The sequence below is a fragment of the Mustela nivalis genome (genome assembly GCF_964662115.1).
Source record: "Mustela nivalis genome assembly, chromosome: 13".
NCBI lineage: Eukaryota > Metazoa > Chordata > Mammalia > Carnivora > Mustelidae > Mustela > Mustela nivalis.
In genome coordinates this window covers 72,080,864-72,108,848 of record NC_139032.1, presented here as the reverse complement: position 1 = coordinate 72,108,848, position 27,985 = coordinate 72,080,864, and the positions used below count along the sequence as shown (strand labels likewise).

The window sequence follows — 27,985 nt, the reverse complement described above, 5'->3', positions numbered from 1 at the left end:
TTTGCACCCAGTTCTTAGTTGGGAACTGTTGCAAGTACAGTTCCATCTGGGCAGGGCTCTGATGGAGACCTTTGCTATTCGAAGCACACCCCTCCATACACACACACACACATGCACAAACTTGCAGGAGCAGCTCCGCCCTTGGGGGAAGCCCCACCCTCTCCCCCAGATGGCCTTAAATTCAGTCGGTGGGCGCTCTGCTGCACAACCCCAACCACATTCTCTGTCTTGGTAGTGGAACCTGCGGACTTGGGTAAGTAAACATCTCCGTCCCGCTCTTTTTTCCTGCTGAGTCCCTAGAATTCCCTATCACGGAACGTTTGCGCGTTGTTTTCCCTCTCTTGCTTAATAACTTAAGAGTCTTGCACTACGAGGAAAGGGAAAGCCAGATGTCCCGATCGAAGCCCACCGGCCCCTCCTTGTTCTTGGAGGGTTCGGAGACAAGCTGGAACGAAGCGCACGGCCTGTCGGCACTTGGGTGCACGGCAAAGCTGCCTTAGCCAGGGCGGCGGCTGGCCCAGAAACTTGCGGGACTGCAAACCTGGGACCATTGTGGAAGGAGACGAAAGAAAGGGGTCGGAATTCGGTTAGTGGAGACGGGCGTGTGCGGGAAAGGAGGTGGGAGCCAAGGGCGAGTGTGGCTGAGGGCACTGCACCCGGACACCCTCCTTTGGTGGGTGGGACTGTTCCTGAACTTCGGCTGCCTCTGAAGCCACATCCTTTCGAGGGGGGCGGAGGACGACTTCTGAACTTGCAGCGAGGTCAGAATTCGCACATGGCTGCCTTTTTGGGAAAAGAGACGTGTAGAAGAACGGGGCTGCGGATTCGACTGCCGGGAACGCTCCCTTCGCAAAGCAAAAGGATCCAGGGCGCTGCCGTGACCCGCGCCCAACATGCATATTCATGAGGGGGGCTGGGCATAAGAAAGTTCAGTGTGGAACTGGGGCAGAGGTCGTCCGAAATCCAGGGAGTCCGGGTCCTGACTGATTGAAGTCTTGACAGCCCGCAAGGGTCGGCGTCGTCCGCTCTCCCGTCCAGTTCGCCCGGAGTCTGCGCGCTCCGACAGCCCCTGTTCTTCAGCCCACGTGGGATGCGTCTTTGCTTTTGAAACAGCGCTGGGAGTTTTGCCGTCGAGACGCTGCGTCCGCTTTGGTTGGGCTGATTTCCGGCCAGGTGAAGACAATTCGTTTTTGCGTTCCCTCCGTTTCCATAAAATCCCAAACTACCGAGGTTCTTGCAGTCCCTTGGAACGCGAACACGCAAGCGGGGTCGGTGGGGCGCGGACCGCAGAAAGAGCTGACGGCCAGAAACGACTTCTCCTGCGGCCGGAAAGCTCCGCCTCAGTTTTCTCTGTTCCGGGGACCCCCTAACTTTCCTGTTTACTCTGCGGCGGGACCGCGGAAATAGCGACCGCGGACCGGGTCCGCTAGAGGTAGAGGCGCACACGTGAGGAAGGGGCGGCTCCCGGGGGACACGGGGGAGATCCGTCCAAGCAACATGCCCCGATCCCAAAGCTCTGGGGCCGCCGGAATCCTCTCTCTGGTTTCCTGTGGAGGCGAGCGTAGACCTCGGATTTCCTGTTTGGTGGCCGAGTCACCTCGCCCCGGAGCGGAGCGGCAGCGCCACGCCGTGGCGTCCGGAGGCTGAGACTGGTGGCCTGGGTTGTGTCTCCCACTGAACGACGCGGGCCCACTTCCGTTCGCTTCGGGCGTTGGACGCTCTTTCTCAGGATTCGCTGTGTGTAAGGCGAGGAGCGGAGTGTTTGCCCGCCGCGGAGCTGTCCGGTGCCCTAAGGCAACCCCCGCGGTGGCTGGGAAGGATGTGTCCGTTTTGTTTTGTTTTAATTTTTTATTTTTTATAAACATATTTTTATCCCCAGGGGTACAGGTCTGTGAATTAGAAGAATCAATGAAACAAGAAGGATGTGTCCGTTTTAACAGTTTTCCCTGTCGTGGAGATTTCTGAGGAAGCCTCGGTTTCCTCCTTCGTGCTCTCTCCACTGGCAGTGATAGTAATGCCTCAGTCTGAAAGGGAATTTATGGGGGTAGAATGAGATGATGCGTCCGAAGTGCTCAGCACAGTAACAGAAATGTAGAAAATTCGTAATGAATGTGGTTGGCGTGAAATGGTCCTGGAGAGAAGCAGACGATGAATGGATCCTGCTGCCGGGCTTCAGGGCAGGGGCTGGGAAGTCATCAGAATCCAGTCACGTCCTGGTAGTCGTCTGTGTTCCAGAAACTTCAGGATGGTTCGTGCTAAGAGCTGGACCCTGAAGAAGCACTTTGAAGGCAGCCCTACTCACAGCAACTTCGAGTTGAAGACGGTTGAACTCCCGTCCTTAAAAAATGGAGGTAAGTCACAGATTTGAGCTGAAAAGGACTGTATCGGTTAGCCTTTGCTGCACAATAAAGTACTTTGACATTTAGTGACATCAGACGACATGTATTGGCTTACAATTCTGTGGGTTGGCAATTTGGGCTGGATTAAGTTGGTGGTAACTCTAGGTTTCATCTGGGCTAACCGTTCTTGGAGGATGGACCTCACTCGTTCGTCTGGTGGTTAGCAAGCTTTCTGCAGATGTGTGTGCCTGAGGCCTCTGGGTGGCCTTTCTAGCAGGCTGGCTTCTAGCCAGCTGTGAGCTCTGTCTTCTCAGTGGTCCCACTGATCTAGAGCACCAGGTGTTAGCAAGTACATTTTAAGCCTCTATTTATATCATGTTTGCTGCTATGCAAAGCAAGTCACATAGCCATGTCCAAATTCAAAAAGTGAATTTTTTTAAAGACTTTATTTATTTGTCAGAAAGAGAGAGAGAGAGCACAGGCAGACAGAGTGGCAAGGAGAGGCAGAGGGAGAAGCAGGCTCCCTGCAAGGAGCCGGATGTGGGACTCGATCCCACGACGCTGGGATCATGACCTGAGCTGAAGGCAGCCACTTAAAACCGACTGAGCCACCCAGGTGTCCCGAGACATAGACTTCTTGATGGGAGGACGACAAGGAGGTCCCACACAGCGATGGGACATCTTTGTGACAATTTTGCAATCTGCCACAGAGACTTTCTCAAGGTTTTCTGTTTGAAGCCTTGATGTCATGTGGGAGGAGGATCCCTCTGATTTCTTTCATAATTGAAATGGTACATGTTTGTGACTTTGACAAACGCTAGGGAGGATTTCCTCTCTGTCCTGGCAAGCCTGATGATGGGGTAAGCAAGTGGGGTAAGTAGAGCCTAACAGCCGTGTGCAGAGCTCAGATTATCCTGTGCACAGACAGGAGGGAAAAACTCTCATCCTTCACTGAGGAGTCTCCCATCCCATTGGGGGAAGTGGAAGGACAAGGCAAAACCCTACAGAAATCTAGGGAAGAGAAACAGTAGCACATAGCATGTTTGGAGGTTAATTTAGTAGCGCAGACAATAAGGGGTATTTACAGGTGGGTAGGCAGGCTTGGAGAAAGGGGCATGCAATCAAATAGCATAGTCAAGTTCAGTCCCATCTAAGTTGGGATAGATAGCCAGGACCCAGGTTCAAAATTCCAGAGAATGTGTGTATGAGGGTCACTCCAGCAAAATCTATATTCTTTAGTCCTAACAGGGGCTGTCAGTAAAACCTTATGGGAGCACGGGAACATAGTGATTATAAATGTGGCTCTGACCAAGTTCCTTAATCTAAGCCTAAATGAAATGGAAAGAGTAATAGTTGGGAATATCATATGAAATAATCCATGTAAAGCCTGGAGTGAGTTCTGAGAAAATCACATGATGACGATGGTGATGGTGAGGCTGATGATGGTTTGGGCTGGACCCCGCTTGTCTCTTCAGTAGCAAGTGCAGAAGGGCAACCGTGAAGCAGAAAGACGATCTTATTTAGAATGTTTACTTTGACTGTTTATGTAGAATGCCAAAGTCAACAAAGGCATCAAGCACTGAGTTTCTAATTGCCTGTGGAATGCTTTATTTTATAGAGGTCCTGCTGGAAGCTTTGTTCCTTACTGTGGATCCGTATATGAGGTATGATTTTCCTCCTAAAAAGTTATGTGTTGTGCTTTGGACCCTGTTTTGAAATAGTCCATCTTTTAAAATATCCAACTGATTGTCATTCCCCCAGTTGTCCCAGTATTATATCGGTGATAAGATTCATGGATGCTCATCTTTGCCAGCAAAGGTTTGAGAAGTTTGATGAGAGATTCCCTTGGCCCCTCTCTTTGACCACCATTTCCTATCTTAATATGCACAATTTGCCTCTCACTGTTCTCAAAAAAGTAAAAGACTAAAGAAACCCAAATCCAATTTGTCCATTTCACTACTGACAACTAATTTGGGTAGAGGAAGATGGTAAGACTAAAATAAGCTTTTTTTGCCTTCCATTTAACGTATTCTTTTAATTTAATCAAATATGTGTACCTAGTAAACAACTCAGGGAAGGGAGGGAATAAAAGCATTTGTGCGGCACTAACTTCTCAGTAATTTTGCTTATTGGTAAATAATGTAGTCATCATTCTTTAAAATAATTGTTTTCAGAGCTGATCAATAGAGATTCAAATCTGAGGTAAAAAAAGAAAAGTTTCCAAATGTTAACTAACATCCTTTTTTGTGTGGTTAGTAGGATTCTGTGACGATTCCAATTTGTAAGCCTTTTCAATCAGTTCTCTTGCCAACCAATACCAACCAATTCCCCTGCCAAAATCAAGAGTCAGAAACGCAGCCCACGGAGCCACCCAGGTGCCCTTTCCCAAGAAGTCTTTATGTTTTAAAAATGGATTTTTTTTTCAGAGTGGCATCCAAAAAATTGAAGGAAGGTGATGTGATGATGGGGCAGCAAGTGGCCAGGTATTTCTTTGTGTCTCCATGTCTGAGAAATATGTCTCTCCTTTACCTTCTTCTGGGTCCGCTTCTGTCTATCATCCCTATAATTTCTTCAGCCCATGTGATTCACTCACTGATCTTGGAAGCAGCTTGGGGAACCTTGCCCCTTTCCTGACTAACTGGGATGGAGGGAAGCCAGTGAAATTACCATCGCTACTTAAAAATTACTTAAAAAATTATAATTGTCCAACTTACAATTATTGCAAAAATTCAAATAAATTAAAAATTAGTATCATGGAAACTGGAAGATCCCTCATCAGCTGAAACTTAAGAGGTGACTGTTGTTAATGTATTATTATTTCAAAAATTGTTTAGTACACCAACTAGTATTTATAATTTTTCTTAAATAATGGGATTATATGCCCTTCAATAAATTGCTTTTTTTTTCACTTAATATGTTATGGATATCTTTTTGATAATAAGTAAATATACTACCTACCTTTTAATGGCTGCAATTTTTTTTTAATCAATCTTTTTTTTCTCCCAAAGATTTTATTTATTTGAGAGAGACAGAGCACACATGGAGGGGGTAAGCACAGAGGACGAAGTAAACTCCCCACCTAGCAGGGAGCCTGACACAGGGTTCAAACCCAGGACTCCAGAATCACAACCTGAACTGAACTCAGACGCTCAGGCATCCCTTAATGGCTGCAAATTTATCCCATTGTTATCTGCTGTGTAACTAATCTGCTCCTAGTAGCAACCGTTTCCAGTTTTTACTATCACAAATAGTTCTACAAGGAACATGTATGCGTCTTTATGTGTATGTCTGTGTATTCTCTGCCTACTTGGATGAATGTTGCTTCACATTAAATTCCCAGAAGTATAAATTATAGGTCAAAGGAGATGCGTATTTATTTATTTATTTATTTATTATTGTAGAGAGAGAGAGCACAGGTTTGGGAAGGGGCAGAGGAAGAGGGAGAAAGTCTTTTTTTTTTTTTTTTTTTTTTTTTTTAAAGATTTTATTTATTTTATTTGACAGAAAGAGATCACAGTAGGTAGAGAGGCAGGTAGAGAGAGGGGAAGGGAAGGAAGCAGGCCCCTGCTGAGCAGAGAGCCCGATGCGGGACTCGATCCCAGGACCCTGAGATCATGACCTGAGCCGAAGGCAGCGGCTTAACCCACTGAGCCACCCAGGCGCCCCAAGAGGGAGAAAGTCTTAAGAAGACTCCGTGCTGAGCACAGAGCCCAGTGCAGGGTTCAATCTCAGCACCCTGAGATCATGATTTGAGCCTAAACCCCATCAGATGCTTAACCAACCTTGCCACCAAGATGCCTGAGAGATGCCCTTTTTTTTGGAATGTGCAATCATCTAATTTATAAGAAGATGTAACAATATTTTAAATGATACAAAATATCAATTTCAAAATGACATCAAAAAGTGAGTGTATTTAGGGGCACCTGGGTGGCTCAGTGGGTTAAAGCCTCTGCCTTCGGCTTAGGTCATGATCCTGGGGTCCTGGGATCGAGCCCCATGTCAGGCTCCTTGGGGAGCCTGCTTCCTCCTCTCTCTCTCTCTCTCTCTGCATGCCTCTCTGCCTACTTGTGATTTCTCTCTCTCTGTCAAATAAATAAAATCTTTTAAAAAAAAAAGTGAGTGTATTTAACCATACTCAGCTCATAACAGAGCAAATGGGTAAGAAGAGTAATTCATGCTATAGCATATTGTTAATGCGAACTGGCAACAGAGAAAGTTGGTAAAGGAAGGCAGAAGAACTCTTAGTTCTTAATTAATTAATTAATTCTTAATTCTTTTAAGAATTAGAACCAAAGGGCTCCATTATTTTCTAGCATCTGCTCAACGTTGTACCTATGTTAGCAATGTATATGATGGGAACTCCAGGGATCTTCTGGATCCTTCCTTTAAGGTCCTGGTTAACTGTAGCCACAATATAACACTTGTGCTCAGTTCCTCTCTGTACTAAGCAGGCATCTGCATAGATTCCTTTGTGTGTGCATGGTAATCATTCAAATCTTGGATCCTTGGCAGTCTTTAGAACTACTCAATACTTTTGCCCCAGTGTCTCAGTTTCATCCATTACACAGTCAGTTATACAAGGGATACACTTAGCATAGAGACAGTCCATCATTGATTGTACTAAGTCAAGTTTGACTTTAATGGAAAAGTTGATGAAGTTGGTATCAACCAGGATGTGGTATGGTAGGCCCAGCTGGGTGTTATAAATTGCTTTTTCTTACTTAATATGTATACACACACATACATATAAACCACATCTTCTTAGACCATTCTTCTATAGGTGGACACTTGGGTTGCTTCCATAGTTTGGCTATTGTAAATAATACAGGTAAACATTGGGGTGCATATATCTTTTTGAATTCAGGGGTAAACATGAGAGTGCACATATCCTTTTGAATTAGTGTTTTCATATTCTTGGGGCAAATATCCAGTAGTGGAATTACTGGATCATATGGTAGTTCTATTTTTAATTTTTTTATAATTTTTCCATTTTTTAAAAAGATTTCATTTATTTGACAGATCACAAGTAGGCAGAGAGGCAGGTAGAGAGAGAAGGGGAAGCAGGCTCTCTGCTCAGCAGGGGCTGAGATCCCAGGACCCTGAGATCATGATCTGAGTCGAAGACAGAGGTTTAACCCACTGAGCCACCCACGAACCCCTATTTTTAATTTTTTGAGGACTCTCCATAACTTTGTCTGCAGTGGCTGCGCCAGTTTGCATTCTCATAATATACATTTCAAAATATATAATTAAGATTGCTGTAACACACCCCAGAATATTAGCCGTTATCTTTGTATTGTGGGATTAGAACTGATATTTTTATTTCATATGTCAAATTTTCTAAAATAAATATGTTACATAGCTTCATGATCAGGGGGAAGACAGTAAAAAATGGTAACAGTGGGGGAAGGTGGGAGAAAGAGAGTCCACAGATGAGACTAACAAGAAGCAACTTAGAGGGGGAGGCAAAAATCCCGGTGAAGTCAGTATTATGGAAACCAATGAGGAAGAGTCTGGGTAGCCCAGAGTGTTATAATGAATGAGGAGTGTCCACTGGATTTTGCAATCAGAAGTTGTTGTGACCCTAGTGGAGTAGCAGGGCTGAAAGGCAGGTTGCGCTGGAGAGGACAGTGCTATAGATTTGGGAAAAAGGAGGGACTAGGGATGAAGGGCAGCCCCTGAAGAACAGAATAGGCTGGTGTCCAGGGCACCTTGAGCCCAAGGATATATGCCTCGTAGAGAGAAATGGGTGAGGATGGGGACAGATGTAGATCCAGTTCAGAGAGTTCCTCTGATAATGGCCCATATTTTCTCTCAAGGAGGCCGAGGAACCAGCAGCAAGGAATTATGATGGAGAGATGTGGTGGGATATTTAATCATGGATTATTAACTTTACTGCCCTTTTAGGAAACCACCCATGCAGCATTCCAACTCCCTTGAAAGAGGTTTCCCATGTTGTAATGTGCTTTATCTTCCAGAGTTGTGGAAAGTAAAAACTCAGCCTTCCCAGCAGGAGCTCTGGTAGTAGCTTTTTCAGGCTGGTCGACGCACTCTATTTCTGATGGGAAAGATCTGGAAAAGCTACCCACAGAGTGGCCAGACACCATCCCAGTGTCTTTGGCTCTGGGAACAGTGGGCATGACAGGGTGAGTTTCATGGGTGTATTTCATTTTGTTTAAAAACATGACATTCTGGTTTTACTAAAATAGTTTGTTCAGAATGTGGTCAGCACATAGGGTGTCTTGCGGCTATCCAGGCTCCAGAGATTTAACATTCCCCCAGAGTTTGTGTTGCTTCCTTCATTGGACCTCTGTTTTCTCTGCCAAGCTGGAGATGTTCGTGTGTTTTGCTCTCCAATCTGTTATTGATTGAAGTCCCCCTTAGACCAACTTGTGCCTTTAATTTTTCCTCTAAGATTCCTTTTTACTTCTTTCCATTTTTAGAAGGGTGTGATGTTTGGGAAAGGCCTTGTGTATCTTGGGTCAATATGTCTAACTGAGAACTGATTTTAGAATTTTCTAGAATGGAGATTGGGATGGGAGAGGTACTGATTGTCATGGGTGGAATGACACAATCAGAAAATGCACCTTCTGCTTTGCATTTGAGGTTACGCTAACTTGTCTGGCACACTCTGGCTTCAGTGTTCATTGGGGCGGTGGTTCTGTTGATTCATAAGAATCACCTGGTCATATACAATCCAGGTGTTCGTGTTCCAGCATTTCTGAATCAGTGGGTCTGAGGTTGGGCCTGGGAATCCATATTTTTTATAAAACTCCAGTTGATTCTGAGGCTGGCGGTACTCCATCTGACTTTCAAAAAACACTGTGGGAATATTAGCTTTTAGGTCCTTAGAAAAAGTGCAGATTTCTGTGCCTTTCCCTGCCTCACCTTCAATTTCCAACCCTGATGGGTCCCCAGATATACTCAGAGGCAGACGTATAATTTCTGTTTTGTATGGAAATAACTTTACATGAATTTGTCTGAAATTTTGCAAGTGGCTTAGCAATCACCATAGTGGATCCAAATTTCATTGGCTCAGACTCAGGGGTGCTAAAACATAATAAATTCAGTGATTGTTCACATTGTTCAGGTTTAAAACTCAGAATTTCCTTTTTTTCTTATCCCTAAGGTTGATGCAAAGCTCCAAGGGCTAACACAGATTCTGTGTCAGGGAAGGGAAGACAACAATTTCTTGAACTTGATCTGTCTTAGTCTTATACCGGTCTCCTTTTCCCACTGAGTCCTCTGCCACAGCGCCTTCCAGGATGGCCATCCAAGCTGGTGGGTTCTTCACCCAGTATTTGTCAGTACTGTCTGAACTGCATTTCTGTAGACCCCGTAGTTCTTTCTTTGCAAGCTGACTTTGACATCCCCTTTGGGATGAGATGGGGAAATGGCACAAGTTCTTCCATCTCACTTAGGAGCCATGGGAAACTCCCAGTGTCTCTCCGGGACCCACTTGTGCCTAGACACTGCATACCATTCTGTCTGTCCTGTTGATGACATGGAGGCTTTGCTCACAAAGTTCGCTCTCTTCCTAGGGCACACATGTTCTAGGACACACTGTTGTAGGATCCCTTGAGTGGATCTTTTCTTGCTTCTGAGACTTGACCTAGGGATTGACAGATGCAGCCCCTTTCCATCCAAGTCTCCATTTCTTCTCTAGTTCCCATCATCTTTATTCCTAAGGAGGAGATGGACCATTAGTGGTCAGTAATATTCATTTCCTGTGGGGTTTTTGTGTGTGTGTGTGTGTGTCTTTTACTTGGACCCACAGCACTGGGCTGTCGAGAAGGACTTCAGGATGTATATGGATGAGTTATAGGGGAAATCAACAAATCTATCCACATATCTTTAATTTCCTTCCCCAGGCTAACCGCCTACTTTGGCCTACTTGATATCTGTGGTGTGAAGGGTGGAGAAACAGTGATGGTTAATGCGGCAGCAGGTGCGGTGGGCTCTGTAGTGGGGCAGATAGCTAAGCTCAAGGTAAGTGGCTTCTTCAAGTGCCAAACATTTACTCAACACCCACAGTGTGCAATGAGAACACAACAGTGAACAGAGCAGACCTTCCCCAGTTACAGAATTCAGTGGAGTGGGTCTTGTTTAGAAGTTGAAGATACATTCAGAATATAAGAGATTTCTGAAGAACTACTCTCTGTACCAATACAGTCTCTGGTCTCATCCTGAAAGTGCTTTTCAGGATGTTCTCTAGTTCCTCTATGATTAGATAGGATCTAGTCCAATGCTTTAGCCCAGATCAAAGAACAAGGGGGCAGTCACCGGGAGGGCTGACAAGGGGCCTGAGAGTCTCAGAACTGAGCCCAGATTATAGTCTAAAGGACCACTGTACCAAAAGATAGCATGCAAGTAACTGCAAGAGAAGACCAAAAATAAAGAAACAAGAGAGTCTGGGCGCCTGGGTGGCTCAGTGGGTTAGGCCGCTGCCTTCAGCTCCAGTCATGAACCCAGGGTCCTGGGATCAAGTCCTGCATCAGGCTCTCTGCTCAGCAGGGAGCCTGCTTCCTCCTCTCTCTCTCTCTCTGCCTGCCTTTCTGCCTACTTGTGATCTCTCTCTGTCAAATAAATAAATAAAATCTTTAAAAAAAAAAAACCAAGAGAATCAAATACAAAGGTTGTCAAGCCAGCAACTTAAAATGAGCTATAAACCACATAACCAGAGACTGGTCAGAGGCAAGCAGAATTTACAAGTTGGGTTGTAGGCTGATTCAAGGACTAATTTCACCTATAGACCTATTGGCCCATATGGTTATCTTCATATATGTGGCTCAGCACTTAGGGTGTTATTGGGGAACCTGACTGTACTAGCTAGGAGGGGGGTTGATCCATGCTTTTGACTTATAAATGGTTTCCATTTTTTCCCTCCCCATTTAGGGCTGCAAAGTTGTTGGAGCAGCAGGGTCTGATGAAAAGGTTGCCTACCTTAAAAAGCTGGGATATGATGTTGCCTTTAACTACAAAACAGTGGAGTCTTTAGAAGAAACTTTGAAAAAAGCCTCTCCTGATGGTTATGATTGTTACTTTGATAACGTGAGTACAAATTGGACTTAATATCTTATTTACTAACAAACTACTATACAAAAGAATATGCTTCTTGAGTTTCCACCTAAAATATGTAAAGAGAGTATATATGCCTTTAAAAGAACAGGTGTGTTGAGATAATAATTTACCCATTTTTAAGCTTTGAACCTAGTGATTTTTAGTACATTCACAGAATTGTACAATCATCACCACAATCAGTTTTAGAACATTTCATTATCCCAGAACGATGATGCTATACTCATTATAGTCACTCCCTATTGGTCCCCCAAAGTGGTCTTTTGTGACTAGCTTCTTATGCTATACATTAGCATGTTTTCAAGTTTCATCCATGTTGTAATGTGTCTCAGGGCTTCATTCCCTTTTTTTATGACCACATAATGTTCCATTGACTGGATATACTGTATTTTATTTATCCATCCATCAATTGATGAGCAGCTGAGTAATTTTTACGTTTTGGCTATTATGCTTAATGTTGCTATGAACATTCCTGATCAAGTTTTTATGTGGATATATGTTTTCATTTTTCTTGGGTATATACTTATACATGGAATTATTGGGTCATGTGGCACCTCCATATTTAACATTTTGAGGAACTGACAAGCAATTTTGCAAAATGGCTGCACTGTTTTACATTCTCACCAGCAGTGTATGAGGGTTCCAATTTCCCTACATCCTCATCAACACTTACTATCTATGATTTTTATTATGGCTATCCTTGTGGGTTTGAAGTAGAATTTCACTGTGGTTTTTTTTTTTTTTTTTTTTTTTTTTTTTTTTTTTTAAGATTTTATTTTTTTTTATTTATTTGACAGACAGAGATCGTAAGTAGGCAGAGAGGCAGGCAGAGAGAGAGAGGAGGAAGCAGGCTTCCTGCTGAGCAGAGAGCCCGATGCGGGGCTCGATCCCAGGACCCTGGGATCATGACCTGAGCTGAAGGCAGCAGCTTAACCACTGAGCCACCCAGGCGCCCCTTCACTGTGGTTTTGATTTTCACTTCCCTAATTGCTAATGAAACTGGATGGCTTTTCATGTGCTTATTGGCCATTTGTATATCTTTGGAGATATGTCTGTTCAGGTCTCTTGCCCATTTTTCAATTGGGTTGTTGGTTGAGTTTTAAGAGTTCTTCATAAAAACTCTGATAAGTCCCTTATCAGATATAGTCAATTCTCAATATTCTTGGTAGTTATGTTCTATCAAGCACCACCAACGCTGAACCATTGCTTCTAGGGGAATTATGTACATTTATATACATATTTCAACTTGATGATCATCTTAAATCCTAAAAGCAGTTCTTCCCTACAAGCTTCTTTTTTTTTTTTTTTTTTTTTTTTTTCCCTACAAGCTTCTATTTTTTTTATTTTTCTTTTCCTTTTTAAAAAGATTTTGTTTATTTGACAGAGATGGGGAGAGAGGAAACACAAGTAGGGGGAGTGAGAGAGGGAGAAGCAGGCTTCCCGCTGAGTAGGGAGCCCAATGCTGGGCTCAGTCCCCTGGACTCTGGGATCATGACCTAAGCCGAAAGCAGATGCTTAACGACTGAGCCACCCAGATGCCCCTTTCTTTATTTTTCAAAAGAGAAAAGGAGGTTCAGAAGTGGTAAGAAGCTTACCTGACTCATCCCATATTTGGGATTCACACTCCATCTAACCAGCCCCAGAGCTGGAGCTTTTTTATCTACTCTGCACTGCCCTCTACTGCTTTCCTTCCTCAGTAATCTCTGGGAGAGCTGAAAAAAGAAGACAGAGCCTTGGCCTTTGTTGACCTTGCCTGGGAACTTTGTGTCTCTTCTGTGGCTCTAGGCTTGTCTCCAAATGATCAGGCAAGCTCTGTGAGTGTTGATTTCTGGGTTATAAATAAATGTTAGCAAGTGGTCCCATTCTCAAATACAGAATATACTAATAAGGAGGATTGGCTCTGGTTTGCAATTCTTTTCTCCTGTTCTATGAGTTGTTTTTCACTTTCTTTTTTGCTTTTCTTTTACTTTCTTGATGTTGTCCTTTGAAACACAAAAGTTTTAAATTTTGATGAAGGCCGATTTATTTCTCCTTTTGTTGGTTGGGCGTTTGGTGCCATGTCTAAAAAGGCCTTTCTTTATCCAAGGTCACAAAGATTTACTCCTATTTTTTTTTCTTTTTTTCTAAGAGTTTTATGGTGTTAGCCCTTATATTTGGGTCCATGATACATTTTAAGTTAATTTTTGTGTATTGTGTAAGAAGGGGTCTGATTTCATTCTTTTCCATATCCAGTTATTCTACACCATGTGTTGAAAAGACTATTTTTTCCTCCAATTACATTGTTTTGGCCCTCTTGTCAAAAATCAATGAACCATAAAGTAAGGGTTTATTTCTGGACTCTCAAGTTAGTTCCATTGATCTATATGTCTGTGCCCACACTGTCTTGCTTGGTACAGCTTTGCAGTACGTTTTGAAATTGGAAAGTGTGAGTCCTCCAGTTTTGTTCTTGATGTGGCTTTTAAGTATTTTTTCCATGCTCTTGGATAGGGGCAATGAGATTACTGAACTGATCAGAGAACTCCAAAATATAATAAAATAAAACGTATAAGTTATATATGGTATGTTCCTACAAATAAAAATGTCCAGCCTCCTGTCTTTTTCCAACTGCAGTTTTCTGCACTGCTGTGCTAACTCAATCAGGTTTTTTTTTTTTAAATTCTAGAATAAATTTTGTGAAATGATGGATGTGACTTCTCCTGAGTCTTCTAATGTTTAGATTATTTAACATGGGTTTTGTTTTCATCCTATCTGTGTAGGTAGGTGGAGAGTTTTCAAACATTGTTATTCCCCAGATGAAGAAATTTGGAAGAGTTGCTATATGTGGGGCCATCTCTACATACAATAGTACTCGCCCGCTTCCCCCAGGTAATGAGCTCGTGCACGTCATCACAGAGACAGAAAGACAGGACAAGGAGAAGATTCACGGATGTGCTATAGGCCAGTGACTATCAAAATGTTAAAAAGCCTTCCTGATATTCTTGATGAAATAGTGTTTATTAAACTAAAAATATGTAATTTCATATATTTGTACTAAATAGCTTGTATCACATTTTGATACCAAGAAATAACAAAATCTAAAAATATAGAAGCGTGTTGATAATTTTTAAAAGTTTTAGTTTTTTACCTATTGTTTTGGGCAAAGTTGTAAAAAGGAAACCATGATTTGGTTTAGAAACAGAACACCTTGGTCTGGCTGGTGCAGTGTAAGGGTTCTGTAGGATACTTGAGACGTTGCTGGAGGAATGGGGTTAGGGGGAGGATGACTTGACGGGTGAAGGGAACAATGAGCTGCCATTTCCTTCTGATGGTAGTGGTGATGGTTCCTAGAGCAGCAGGACACACTGGCTCCCCCAAACTGACCATTTCCAATGAGAGGGAAAGAAGTGTGCATTTCCCCTCTGTTCCTGGATTGTCCTTGTTTTGTTTCTGCTGTGCCTCTGTCCCCCACTGCTCCACTCTCCTATGCAGACACCGCCCCCTCCCCTCCATAGCACAGATCCAAAAGCAGTATCAACTCGAGAACTGTATTCCTTAAGTCCTGCTTCTCTGAGAGACATGGTACAGGCCTCTTACTCCGTGGGTGGGGAGATGAATGACAAGAGGACCAGAGGCTTTTTTTTTTTTTTAAGATTTTATTTATTTACTTGACAGAGATCACAAGCAGGCAGAGAGGCAGGCAGAGAGAGAGAGAGGGAAGCAGGCTCCCTGCTGAGCAGAGAGCCCGATGCGGGACTCCATCCCAGGACCCTGAGATCATGACCTGAGCTGAAGGCAGAGGCTTAACCCACTGAGCCAACCAGGTGCCCCGACCAGATGCTTTTTAAATCTTATCAGCAAGAGACTAAAAGATGGATGGGTCTTCTGAACTCCTCATACAGAATCCTTCTCTACAATTCTTTTTTATTTTTTGAGATTCTTTTGTTTTGTTTTTTTTTAAACTTTTAGAGAGAGAGGGAGCCAGTGCAGGGAGAGGGGCAGAGGCTGAGGGAGAGAATCTCAAGCAGACCCCAAGCTAACACGGGGTCTGATCCCACAACACTGAGATCAAGACCTGAGTAGAAACTAAGAGTCAGTCACTCAGTAGACTGAGCCACGCAGGCGTCCCTCAAGACTGCCACAGCTCTGTGCTATCCGTGAGATTACAGATTTATCTGTTCCCCCCCCCCCCAAAAATAAGGAGAAAAAAGAACAAAAAGGAATCTTGGAGAGTGTCATTGGGATGTGGGAGGATAGCCATAAATAAATTGGGTGTTCATTCCGTGATGGGTTTCACTCATGGGAATGAAACCCTGGAGCCCAGCTAGTCAACAACCCCACAACCACATTGAGACAAGTGAGTGAGACTGGAAGAGGCTGAGAAAGGACAGCTTGTAGATTCCCTCTTGGTTGTGAAAAAATCAAAGATACTACCTTCTCTAAGAAGACTCCAGGTACATTTAGCAGTCTTATTGTCAGGGACTTTTCCCCCTGTGTTTTCCTGACTGATGCTAAGCTAGAATCATGGGAAATCTTCTGGCTGCCCATTGAGCAAAGCTCCAGGATGCATTTTCTTGACCATAGTCCAATTAGGTACAGCCAAATATTTTGGGTCCAGTAACTTGATCTAGTCTTTTTAGCAATTACGGTTTGGAAGTTCAGCTGCTCAGATAGGTCTTTGAGACATCAGCTGGCCTTGTCCATCCATTTTAGACGAGATTCTGCCCTGCCTCTGATCTCCAGAAATTCTGACATATTTCACTGTTAGGATAGTTCAGAGGTAATTAATTATTTTCCGGCTTTAATGCCACATTAAAGTGCCACATTCTTTTTTTTTTTTTTCTTTGATGGGTTTTAACTATATTTTGTTTTATTTTTTTAAGATTTTATTTATTTCAGAGACAGAGCATGAGTTGGCAGGGAGGAAGCAGAGGGAAAGGGAGAGGCAGACTCCCGCTGAGCAGGGAGCCCAACATGGGGCTCAGTCCCAGAACCCTGAGATCATGATCTGAGCTAAAGGCAGATAGTCAGCTGAGTCATCCAGGTGCCCCAACTTTTTTTAAAATTTAAATTCAATTAATTAACATATAGTGTATTATTAGTTTCTGTGATTCATCAGTTGTATATAATATCCAGTGCTCATTCCATCAAGTGCCCCCCTTTAATGCCCATCACCCAGTTACCTCATCCCGCCACCCCCCTCCCCTGCAGCAACCTTCAGTTTGTCTCTTATGTTTGTCTCCCTCTCTGATTTCATCTTGTTTTATTTTTCCTTCCCTGCCTCTGTGTTAAAATGCCATATTCTTATTGATCCCAATAAAGAAGCCGTATTCCCATCAGGGTGGATAAGCCCAGAAATAGTAGTTCATCCCCTTCCAAGAAGAGGAAATAAGGATTCCAATCCCTAACCTAAAAAGAAATATGGTTGCTGTGGGTCTTCTGAAGAAGCCCTCTTTGTGCCAGAGCAACCTAGCGTCTGGACGTGCCACTCTCCTGTGTCACCCTCATGTCTCACTCATCTTGCAACAGTTTCTTTTGATTTAGGAAAAAGCCCCATTTTTCTTACTGCTCCTGTGACTTTCTTCAAATACTGAGTGGGAACCTTCAGCTTGAGTGATGCCAGTCACCAAGGACGTCACAAAAAAATTCTGCCAGTCACCTTGGCTCTTCTTCCTGGGCATTTTCACCTGACTTCCTGGAACTTTTCACACTATGCTCAGGGCTTATTCCCTCGGTTTCTGGTCCCTTCAGATCCTTGGGAAAACAAGCCAGACAACCAACACAACCTTTTCTTTCACACACAGAAGGGTACTACCTTCGTAATAGGCTGCCCGGTAGCCTAGGGCTTTTTCTAGGCTGGTGGTTCTCAAAGTGTGAGCCCAGGATCAACAGCATCACCCTCTCCTGAGAACTATAGAAATATAGATTCTTGGGATCCACTCCGTATCCACAATCAGAAATTGGGGGAGTAGCCAGCATCCTCTTTCCATCAGCTCTCTATCTGATTCTCATACACACCAAATTGCGAGACTGCTGTTGGGCCGACTCTTGGTATCCCAAAATGATGAGGCCTGGGACAGGTAGAATCGCTGAGCCTCTTGATCTGTTCTCTCTTGGCTCTCTCAATAGCTTTTTTATATCTGCTTTGAGAAGAGAACAAGAGGGCTATGCCATAGAATGAGTGCAGTAAGTCATAAAGAAAAGAACATGTGAAGTATCAGGGTATTTACGCCTGAGTAGCACAGAAATATTTCCACAGCTTATCTTCAGGACCTCCTTCTGTTCCATAGAACTGTTCAGGACATTTTTGGTGGGTCTTGCCCCTAGCAGGTGAAGGCTGAACATCCGCTGCCTGGCCTGTGTAAGGGCTCTGAGTGTGTGTCAGTCCGATTGCTGCTGTGACAAACTATCTCAAGTTTAGTGGCTAGCAACAACACAGATTTATCATCTTATAGTTCTGGGGATCAAAAGTCTACAATGGGTCAGTAGGGCTGAATTCTTTCTGAAGGCTCAACAGGCTGTTAACTTGCCTTTTCCAGCTTCTAGAGGCTGCTGCATTCCCTGGCTCGTGGTCCCTTCCTCCATCCACAAAGCCCTCAGCACAGAGTCTCCCAGTATCTCTCCCTCTCTCTCTCTCACTCACTCTGATCTGTGTTTCCAGCATTGCACATTTTTTCCTGCTTCTGACTTTTCTGCCTCCTTTACAGGGACCCTCGTGATTATAATGGGCCCACTGAGTAATACCCAATAATCTCTTCAGCTAAAGGCTCTTAACTTGATCATAGCTGCACAGTCCCTTTTGCCATGCAAGGCAAGAAATTCACAGCCATCTTTGGGGACTGTGATTCTGCCTGCCTCAGAGGCCAGGTTGATTTATGGAGAGCCCCATGGATTGGAAACGAGTGGAGAAATCTAGAACAGTGATGTGACTTGTACTGCTTGTGTTTTTGCCATGGCCTGTCACCTAAATGTGTCCTCCCGTTCACAGGCCCACCCCCAGAGAACATTATCTATCAGGAGCTCCGCATGGAAGGGTTCATCGTCACCCGCTGGCAAGGAGAGGTCCGCCAGAAGGCTCTGAAAGACTTGCTGCAGTGGGTCATGGAGGTAACTGTTCCCTCGTTGCACACAAGAGCCTATTCCCTCTCCACACTGTAGGTTTCACCTCCACGGTGAATACAGGTGCATCTCCCTGCTCCCCCTTTTAGAATAAAATCCCAGAGAGAGATGTTTACACTCACTGTCCACAGTTCCTCTCTGTCCATTCTTTCTTTCTTAAACCCACGTATCAGGCTTGTACCCTCTCGCCATTCTACCAGATTGCCTTTGTCAAGGCTGACGATGTCCTCATGCTGTGAACTGCAAGGTCAGTGGTTCACATCCTGTGGCTGTGGCGAGCATTGACAGAGGTGATCACGCTCTCCTCTGTACCCTTTCTTCCCTGGGCTCTCGGTTTTCCTCGCAGATTTGTCCTTCTCAGAGGATCTCCTCCTCTGCCAACTCCTTTCCTGCTGTACAAATGAATAACAGAGTGTCCCAAGGGACGGGACTGGGTTCACTGGGCTTCTTTTCTTCTCTACCCATAGTCTACCTATCCCTTACGTAGCTCAGCCTGGCTCTTGGCCTTAAATATCCTGCAGATGCTGACGGCTCCTGAACGTCTGTCTCCAGCTTGGGGCTCTGCCCCAGACTCTCGGCCGCTCAGCAGCAGCTGCACACGCATATGTAATACACATCTTTGACTCAACACGTCAAAAACTAAATATGTCTTGATCTTTCCTGCCAGACCCATTCCATATACAGATCTCACCATGTCAGTTACAGCAATTCTATCCTCCTAGTTGCTCCATCCAAAAACCTTGAAATCATCTCTTTGATTCTTTTCGTTCTCTCCTACCCACACCTCCTCTGTCAGCAAATTCTGGTGGCTCAACCTTCAAGATACCCGCAGAATCTGACCAGCTGTTCCACCCCTACTACTTCCACCCATGTCCAGGCCACCATCCGTTCTAGCCTGGATGTTGCAGGAGCCTCTGTGTGATCTCCTGACTTTATGCCCCAACAGACAATTCCCAACACAGCTGCCAGAGTGACCTTTTTTTTTTTTTTAATTTTTATTTATTTATTTATTTGACAGACAGAGATCACAAGTAGGCAGAGAGGCAGGCAGAGAGAGAGGAGGAAGCAGGCTCCCTGCTGAGCAGAGAACCTGATGCGGGGCTCGATCTCAGGACCCTGAGATCATGTCCTGAGCCGAAGGCAGAAGGCTTAATCCACTGAGCCACCCAGGCGCCCCCAGAGTGACCTTTTAAAGCACAAATCAAACCATGTCATTCTTCAGCTCAGATCTCTGCAAAACTCCCCATTTCATATAGAATAAAACCTACAAGGCTATACTTGATCTGACCTTCATTACCTCTGCAATTTTATTTCATAGCATTCACCCCCTTGCTCACTCTGCCCAATCCCTCCCCACCTCCCTCTGTCCCTCTGTAACTGCTTCCTTAATTCGCTCATTCCCTTTAGGACTTTGTCAAAAACTACCTGCTGAATGAGGCAACTTTTAAAATGGCCCTATTTTAAATTGCAATCCCCCTTCATTTTTAAAAATTTATTTATTTGGGGGGAGAGAGCATGCATGTGAGTGTGTGTGCTTGCAAGCCAGGGCGGGTGGGGGGAGGACAAGCAGATTGTACACTCAGCACAGAATCCACTGAGGGGCTCGATCCCATGACACTGAGATCACAACCTTGAGATCATGACCTGAGCAGAAACCAAGAATCTGATGCTTAACCGATGGAGCCACACAGGCATGCCCGCAATCCCCCTTCGTTCTTGATCCTCCTTATCTTGCTTTTACCCATAGCAATCATCACCTTTTAACATAATGTATTCTATAATTCACGTATATTTGTCGCCCCTCTCCCTCTGGTGAGAATGTAACCTCCACAAAGGCGGTAACATTCGTGCATTGTCGAATACATCCGGAGATGCATATAATCATGCCGTGGCTCTTCCAGGCCCTCGGTTGGTGTCTTAGGGCCATAGCCTCAGATCCACAGGAGAAGTCTATCCCCTTGTCCTGTGCTGTGATCCTATCCCACCATAGACCACATGGTTATTCAGAACGCTGCATAGCAACCAAGGGCCATCATTTTAGTGTTAGAGGGGAAGCGGTATCACACTTCTAAGCTCCTGGCTTGATCATCATTTCCCAATCCAGAGCAAAAGATTGCTCTTCTGGCAGCCATGGAGCTTGGTGCTTTTCCCAGTCCAGCACTTGGAGTGCTGAGCTGGGCTCTTTCCAGGAAGCTGAGAAGAGCTGAATGATTTTTAAGTTCCCAGTGTGGAGCCTCTTTGTCCCTGTTGGTGAAATCTGATCTATCCCTCCCACGGTCACAGCTGATGACACGAAGCCACTGGGGTCCTACATGCCTCCTGACAGAGTGGACCTAATGACAGTTTTGTTTTCAGTAACTAGTAAATTGGCCTAATTTTTCTCATTTTTTTTCCCTCATCACTTCCCCTTCTGAAAAATATGCTTTTCTTTTAGAATAGTTTTCAATTTACAGAAAAATCACAAAGTTAGGGGTGCCCGGGTGGCTCAGTCATTAAGTGGCTGCCCTTGGCTCAGGTCATGATCTCAGGGTACTGGGATCAAGCCCCAAATTGGGCTCCCTGCTCAGTGGGGAATCTGCTTCTCCCTCTGCCTCATCCCCTGCTTGTGCTCTCTCTCTCTCTCTCTCTCTCTCTCACTGTGTCTCTGTCAAATAAATAAATAAAATCTTAAAAAAAGAAAAATCACAAAGTTAGTACAAAGAGTTTCCCTGTATGCTGTACTTTTTTTTTTTTTTTTTTGGACAGAGATCACAAGTAGGCAGAGAGGCAGGCAGAGAGAGGGGAGGAAACAGGCTCCCCGCTGAGCAGAGAGCCGAATATGGGGCTCAATTCCAGGACTCTGAGATCACGACCTGAGCCGAAGGCAGAGGCTTTAACCCATTGAGCCACCCAGGCGCCCCTCTGTATGCTGTACCTTAATTTACCATATTATTAACACTTTTATATAAGTATTCATCCTGTACTTTGAATTTTTAAACTTTGGGTTACAGCTTTTAACCCCTTTCCAGGTTCTTTTCCTCTTTAAGAACAGGATAAAGCTGGGGCTTTCTAGTCAAGGGTTCAAACCCCAGCTTCCATAGATATTAGTGGCACGACCACCAGGCAAACAGTCCCTCCATATATCCATACCGGGTGCTGAGCCATCACTGGAATATATTGGGAAAGTAAGTGATGTTCGTATATTAGGAAAATAAGTAAGTAACTCCGGTCTCCACGTAAGGCCCCTTTAAAAAAAACCTTGAAAATGTAAATTAATTCCACTTAGTAGACTGCCTTGTAGTAGAAAGATAAATCTAAATCCTCACTAAATGAACCCTTCCCTCCCACACTCCTAAATGAATATTCAACATATATTGAAAGAATCTGGGCTGGATGTGAAGGCAGACTATTACACTGCCATGGTATTTACATTTGCCCAACAGGCTCCACCTCTTCAGGGATCAAAGAGGCAATGATGCTATGTCATGAAGCTACCGGAAGGATTAAAACAGATAATATCCTGCAAGGGGGCCCCTTTTTCCACCTTCTTCCATCTCCTCTGAGATCATTACCTTATTAAACTTTCCCATATAATTTACTTAGAAATTGCTTGTTTACTTCCTGTGACACTTCTCTTATTATTATGCTGTGATCTAATACCTATTATCAAAGTTTTATTCGGACTTTGTGGATCATGCCCCGAGATAGATTAGAAGTTCATGGGAGGACAGAGCCTCCATCTTAGATTTCCAGGTTTCCTATAGTGTACCTGATTAATTTGCTGCTATGATGAGAAGAGTATCATTTAGAATATGATATTAATCTGCTATATTTGTTATCGTTCTGATACAGGGTAAAATCCAATACCACGAATACATCACTGAAGGATTTGAAAACATGCCAGCTGCATTTATGGGAATGCTGAAAGGAGATAATTTGGGAAAAACAATAGTGAAAGCATGAAAAAAATGACACATGGAATCTAGCATTTGGGTGATTAATTTCTTTTTAACAATTTAGTAAAAATGTGTATTACCTTTATTATCTAAGAGACAGTCATTGTGATGAGTTTGATCTACCTAATAAAATACATTTAACTGGTATGTAATTGGAATAGAGAGTGAAAATTTCACAGTGAATAATGGCCAATCACCTCACTCCCTATTACTGTTCCTTCTGGCTTATGGTACAAACTAATGGTTTGGAGTCCAAAAGTTTACTGCTTCTGTGACTTTGGAGTTCTGATTTTTTTTTTTTTCTGATCTGTAAAGTGAGGATAGTATCATCGGCTTTATATACGTATTACAAATTTATTTAAAACACCAGCATGGGGTACCTGGGTGGCTCAGCCCATTAAACATCTGACTCTTAATTTCAGCTCAGGTCATGATCTCAGGGTTGTAGGACTGAGTTCTGCGTCAGGCTCCAAGGTCAGTGGGAAGTCTGCTTCGGATTCTCTCCCTCTCCCATGATCCCTTTCCCCTCACTGCATACACACGGTCTCTCTAAAATAAAAAATAAAAAAATCTTCAAAACAAAACACAAACACCTGCATAATGCGTAGCCTGTATTAGGGCCAAAGTAAATGTTAGCTACCTTCCTGTAGAAATTAGTGAAGTCATGAAGTTACCGCCCTCATTGCTTATTACATGAGAAGAAATAATCATTGCTAATGTATGGTGGTCTCAAGGCAGCTGAGTCTAATAACATCACACCAAGGAAGGGATTTATTGTTCCATAGGTATGTATCAATAAGTATCGATACAAGTTGTCTCCAGGGAAGAGAACTGAGGAATGCCTGAAGGGCAGGGATAAGAAAGAAACTTCACACTGTATAACCTTTTGTGCTTTTAAAATTCTGAATTTTACAAATTATTTACTTATTTACTTACTATTAAAAATACAATTAAAGAAACAAAAGTCCTTGTCCTCCCCATTCCATATGGGGAAAGTAAAACATATGTATGAGTGAAAACTCAGGAAAGTGTGGGGGTACACTCACCCAAGATGGGCACCTCTGGTGTCTTTAACTCAAAGATATCCATACTGAACCTCCAGCAATTATAGTGCAAGTTTTTCCACCGTGGTGCTACTGGTGCCCATGGAGATTTCTGTTCTTGGGCTTCAACTCCAATAGCACAAGTCTCTGTATCTTCCTGACTCTCCAACTCTGGGGGCAGCCATTTGTGACCTCAGTTCTCTGCTGTCTCTCAAAAGACTTGAGCCTTCCGTTTCCTCAACTTACTTTTTGTCTGGACAGAGTGAGGACTTCCAAAGGCAACACATGCTGACCCAGAAACACAATCCAGAGCATTTATTTTTGTTCTAAGATTTAGTTATTTATTTGAGCATGAGTGGGGGGTGGGCAGAAGGAGACCATCTTCAAGTACACTTCCCTCTGAGCGTGGGTTCAATCCCACAACCCTGAGATTATGACCTGAGCCAAAATCAAGAGTCAGATGCTTAACTGAGTGAGCCCTCCAGGTGCCCCAACAGCATTTATTTTTAATTTTGTTAACACTTATCTTTTTTTCCTTTACAGTTACTGATTTTCGTGTCTCACCTAAGAAACCTTTGCCTAGCTCAAGGTCGTGAAATCTTTCTCCCATATTTCATTCAGTTTTAGATGTTATATTAGATCCGTGACAGAGCATAGAATAGGGGATTGAGATTGAAAGCAAAGGAGCAAGAGAGAATTTTCTGGGGTCATTTCAGTGTTGGAGTGGGGATGACATAAGAGGAGGTATTTGTCAGAACTCATAAAGTGGTATGTTTAAATGTGCATCTTATTATATGTAAATTATACCTGAACACAATTTTTAAAAAAAGAGAAAATATGACCAGTACAAAAAACATAGGCCACAAGACAGGAGCTTTCCAGCTACCAAACTACCACAGACTCCTGACTTACTCAGAGGGAGAGAGACAGACAATAATCAGCCAAGGTAAGGCCGAAGTCTGTGAGATCCACAACCACACAGTATGTACTTTTTGGGAAAGCCTCCCAAGCAGGCATTAATATTTTCAGCTTCAGCGGAGACAGGAGGAACACAGGGCTTCCTGTTTCCTCCACTTCCATCTACATCTCCTCTGGAATTTATCTTGGTCCCAACAGTAAGATAGGTATCTGTCTTAATATTTTCCAAGTTATGAGCCAGTTTTTCCTACATCATTTATGGAATCCATCTTTCCTTCATTGACTTGAAATATATCTTTTACTATGTTTTCCATTTGTAGGTACTTGGTTCCATATCTAGACTCACCCACTCAAAACACAAAGATGTGTGTTTCATTGTTTTGCTACTAATGTGAATAGGATTTTTTTCCATTGCATTTTAAGTTATTGCTACAGCTTGGGAAAAGTTTTAAAATACATTTATCAATCTATGCACAATTATGCATTTTTATAATAAAGTATTAAAAGAATTCCCTTTTTAATACAATATTTCAGAATAACTCATTTTTTAAGCTTTATTTTACTTAAATTCAGTTAATTATGCATATCATTAGTTTCAGAAGATTAACTCATTTAAAATACTTGCCATAGAGTTTTAGCCTGATGCTTAACAGCATAATCCACGACTACTGCCAAGTGGCTAATTGGACTTGATATGATACAACTCATTGTGATTTTTGCCAGCATGCAATAGCCCACAATTCAAGTATTTGGAGTTTACATTCTGTGAACTTGTGTATGTTCCAAGAATATAATTTTTTCAGTGCAATTTCATAGTAAAGTGATAGTCAACAGCCTACAGATGAAGGATAAAGAATTTCCAGATAAAGAACCAGGCAGGACATCAACACTGACAGAGTATTATTAGCCCAATTGAAAAAGTTTTACAAGATCTACAGAGCTTCTAATTTTAAGGGAGTAAGAAATCTGCCTTCTTGTCTGGAAAATCATCCAAAACAACCTAGGGCATAAGAAACAGAAAAACAAACTCCATTTAAGAAAAATTAAGAGGAACCGGTAGGATTTTTGTAACCCGTTGTTATAAGAAAGACAGGCAATAACAAGTGATGGCAAAGAAGTGAAAAATCGATTTTGCCAATTACTCACACATTGCTGAGGGGGATGTAAAGTGGTGGGACCCCTTTGGGAAACAGTTCAGGAATTCTTCAAAATGGTAAGCAGAGTTGCCGTGTACACCACACTCACAGTTTCACTCACTGGTATACACCGAAGAATTGAAATCATATGTCCACACAAAAACTTATACCCAAATGTTCATAGCAGCATTATTTATAATAGCCCAAAGAAGAAACAACCCAATGTCCATCAAATGATGAATGACTGTAATGTGGTATATCCATACAATGAAATATTATTCAGCCATAAAAAGGAATGAAGTACTGATACACGCTACAACATAAATAGATTTTTGGAAACATCAGGCTAACTGAAAGAAAGCAGACACAAAAAGCCATTCATTGTATGATTTTTTTTAAAAGATTTTATTTACTTATTTGGGAGAGAGAGTGAACGAGAGAGAAAGGGAGAGGGAGAAGCAGACTTCCTGCTGAGCAAGGAGCCTGCTACAGGACTCCATCCCAGTGACTCCCAGATCATGACCTGAGCCCAAGACAGACACATAACTACTGAGCCACCCAGGTGCCCCTGTATGATTCTGTTTATATGGAATGTCCAGAAAAAACAGGCAAATTTAGAGACAAAGTAGATTAGTGGTTGTACAGATTGGTAAGGGGCAAGTAGGAAGTGATGGTTAATAGGTATGGAATTGATTTGGGGAGAGAGAAAAAAAAATTTTTTTAAGATTTTATTTATTTATTTATTTGACACAGAGAGAAATCACAAGTAGGCAGAGAGGCAGGCAGAAAGAAAGGAGGAAGCAGGCTCCCCGCCGAGCAGAGAGCCTGATGTGGGGCTTGATCCCAGGACCCTGGGATCATGACCTGAGCCGAAGGCAGAGGCTTAACCCACTGAGCCACCCCAAGATAAAAATATTCTTGAATTATATAGTGGTGATAGTTTTTTTTTCTTTTTTTAAAAAAAAGGATTTTATTTATTTGAGATAGCAAGCATGAGCAGAGGGAGGAGCTGAGGGAGAGGGAGAAGCAGGCTCTCAGCTGAGCAGGGAGCCCCATATGGGGCTTGATCCCAGGATCCTGGGATCATGACCTGAGCCAAAGGCTAACAATTAATTGACTGAGCCACACAGGCATCCCTATAGTGGTAATAGTTGCACATCTTTGTGACAATACTAAAACTACTAAATTGTACACTTCAAAGAAATGAATTTTTGCAGTATTATTCACGATAGCCAAGGCATGAAAACAATGTAGTGTCCATTAAGAGATGAATGGATAAAGAAAACACACTCACACACACAAATATCCTTCAGCCTTAGAAAAGGAAGTTGCCCTTTGCAACATGGATGAAACAGGGCATTATGCTTAGTGAAACAAGCCAGGAAAAGACAAATACTATGTGGCATCACTTATATGTGAAATCTAAAAAAGAAAGGAAAACGTCGAACTCATGGGAACAGTAGAAAAGTAGTTGCCAGGGTTTGGGGGTGGTGAGAAATAGGAAGAGGTTGGTAAAGGGGTACAAATTCAGTACAAATGATTAAGTCCTAAGGACCCAGTGTGTAACATGATGAGAGGAGTTGATAACACTGTATTTTATAATTGAAATTTGCTAGGAGTAGAATTTATTTGATTTTTTTAAAGATTTTATTTATTTATTTGACAGAGAGAAATCACAAGTAGATGGAGAGGCAGGCAGAGAGAGAGAGAGAGGGAAGCAGGCTCCCTGCCGAGCAGAGAGCCAGATGCGGGACTCGATCCCAGGACCCTGAGATCATGACCTGAGCCGAAGGCAGCGGCTTAACCCACTGAGCCAACCAGGCGCCCCTAGGAGTAGAATTTAAAATGTTCCCCTCAAAAAAGGTAAGTATGTAAAGTGATGGATGTATGAATTAACTGAACTGGAGAGGGGGATCATTTCACAATATATATACCAAATCATCACTCTGTATGCTTAAAAAATTAAGAAACACATGAAACCCCAAGCAATATTGTATGAAGACACATACTGTTTAGGAACTTGCATTGACAGGACAGGCAAACAAACAAACAAACACAACTGCCTTCTTCCAAAGGGTCTGATAAAACCTATAAAGATTTGGGAAGTGTAGATGTCAGGTCCTCTGGAAGTGAGGAGGCAACCAAGGGGGCTACAAAGATAGTACTTGAAAATGTACAAAAAGAAACGTTCAAGGGGCACCTGGGTGGCTCAGTTGGTTAAGCATCTGCCTTCAGCTCAGGTCGTGATCTCAGGGTCCTGGGATCATGCCCCACATCCAGCTTCCTGCTCAGTGGGGAGCCTGCTTCTCCCTCTGCCCCTTCCCCTCCCCCTGCTTGTGTTCTCTCTCTCTCTCTCAAATAAATAAAATCTTAGAAAGGAAGGAAAGGAGGGAGGGAGAAAGAGAGAAGAGAAGGGAAGAGGAGTAGTTCAAGCCCACAGT

At 43.2% G+C, this 27,985-nt stretch overlaps 2 protein-coding genes across 7 annotated transcripts in view; both read left to right on the top strand.

Moving 5' to 3' along the window:
* The window catches only part of ECPAS (Ecm29 proteasome adaptor and scaffold), a 295,320-nt gene that overhangs the window by 159,745 nt on the left and 107,590 nt on the right, over nucleotides 1-27,985 (top strand). The window lies entirely within an intron of this gene.
* On the top strand, nucleotides 15-22,594 carry PTGR1 (prostaglandin reductase 1). Of its 6 annotated transcripts, none has more exons than XM_082696963.1 (10): nucleotides 15-253; nucleotides 2,236-2,351; nucleotides 3,958-4,003; nucleotides 4,766-4,822; nucleotides 8,318-8,485; nucleotides 10,211-10,328; nucleotides 11,235-11,390; nucleotides 14,174-14,282; nucleotides 18,382-18,500; nucleotides 22,344-22,594. In XM_082696963.1, the coding sequence occupies exons 2-10, from the start codon at nucleotides 2,246-2,248 to the stop codon at nucleotides 22,452-22,454; spliced, it is 990 nt and encodes a 329-aa protein (XP_082553089.1). In that variant the 5' UTR covers nucleotides 15-253; nucleotides 2,236-2,245; the 3' UTR covers nucleotides 22,455-22,594. The 6 variants fall into 6 exon arrangements, with proteins under 6 accessions (XP_082553089.1, XP_082553088.1, XP_082553091.1 ...); XM_082696962.1 differs by having other exon boundaries at nucleotides 143-1,821; nucleotides 1,922-2,351; XM_082696965.1 differs by lacking the exon at nucleotides 15-253 and adding an exon at nucleotides 421-586.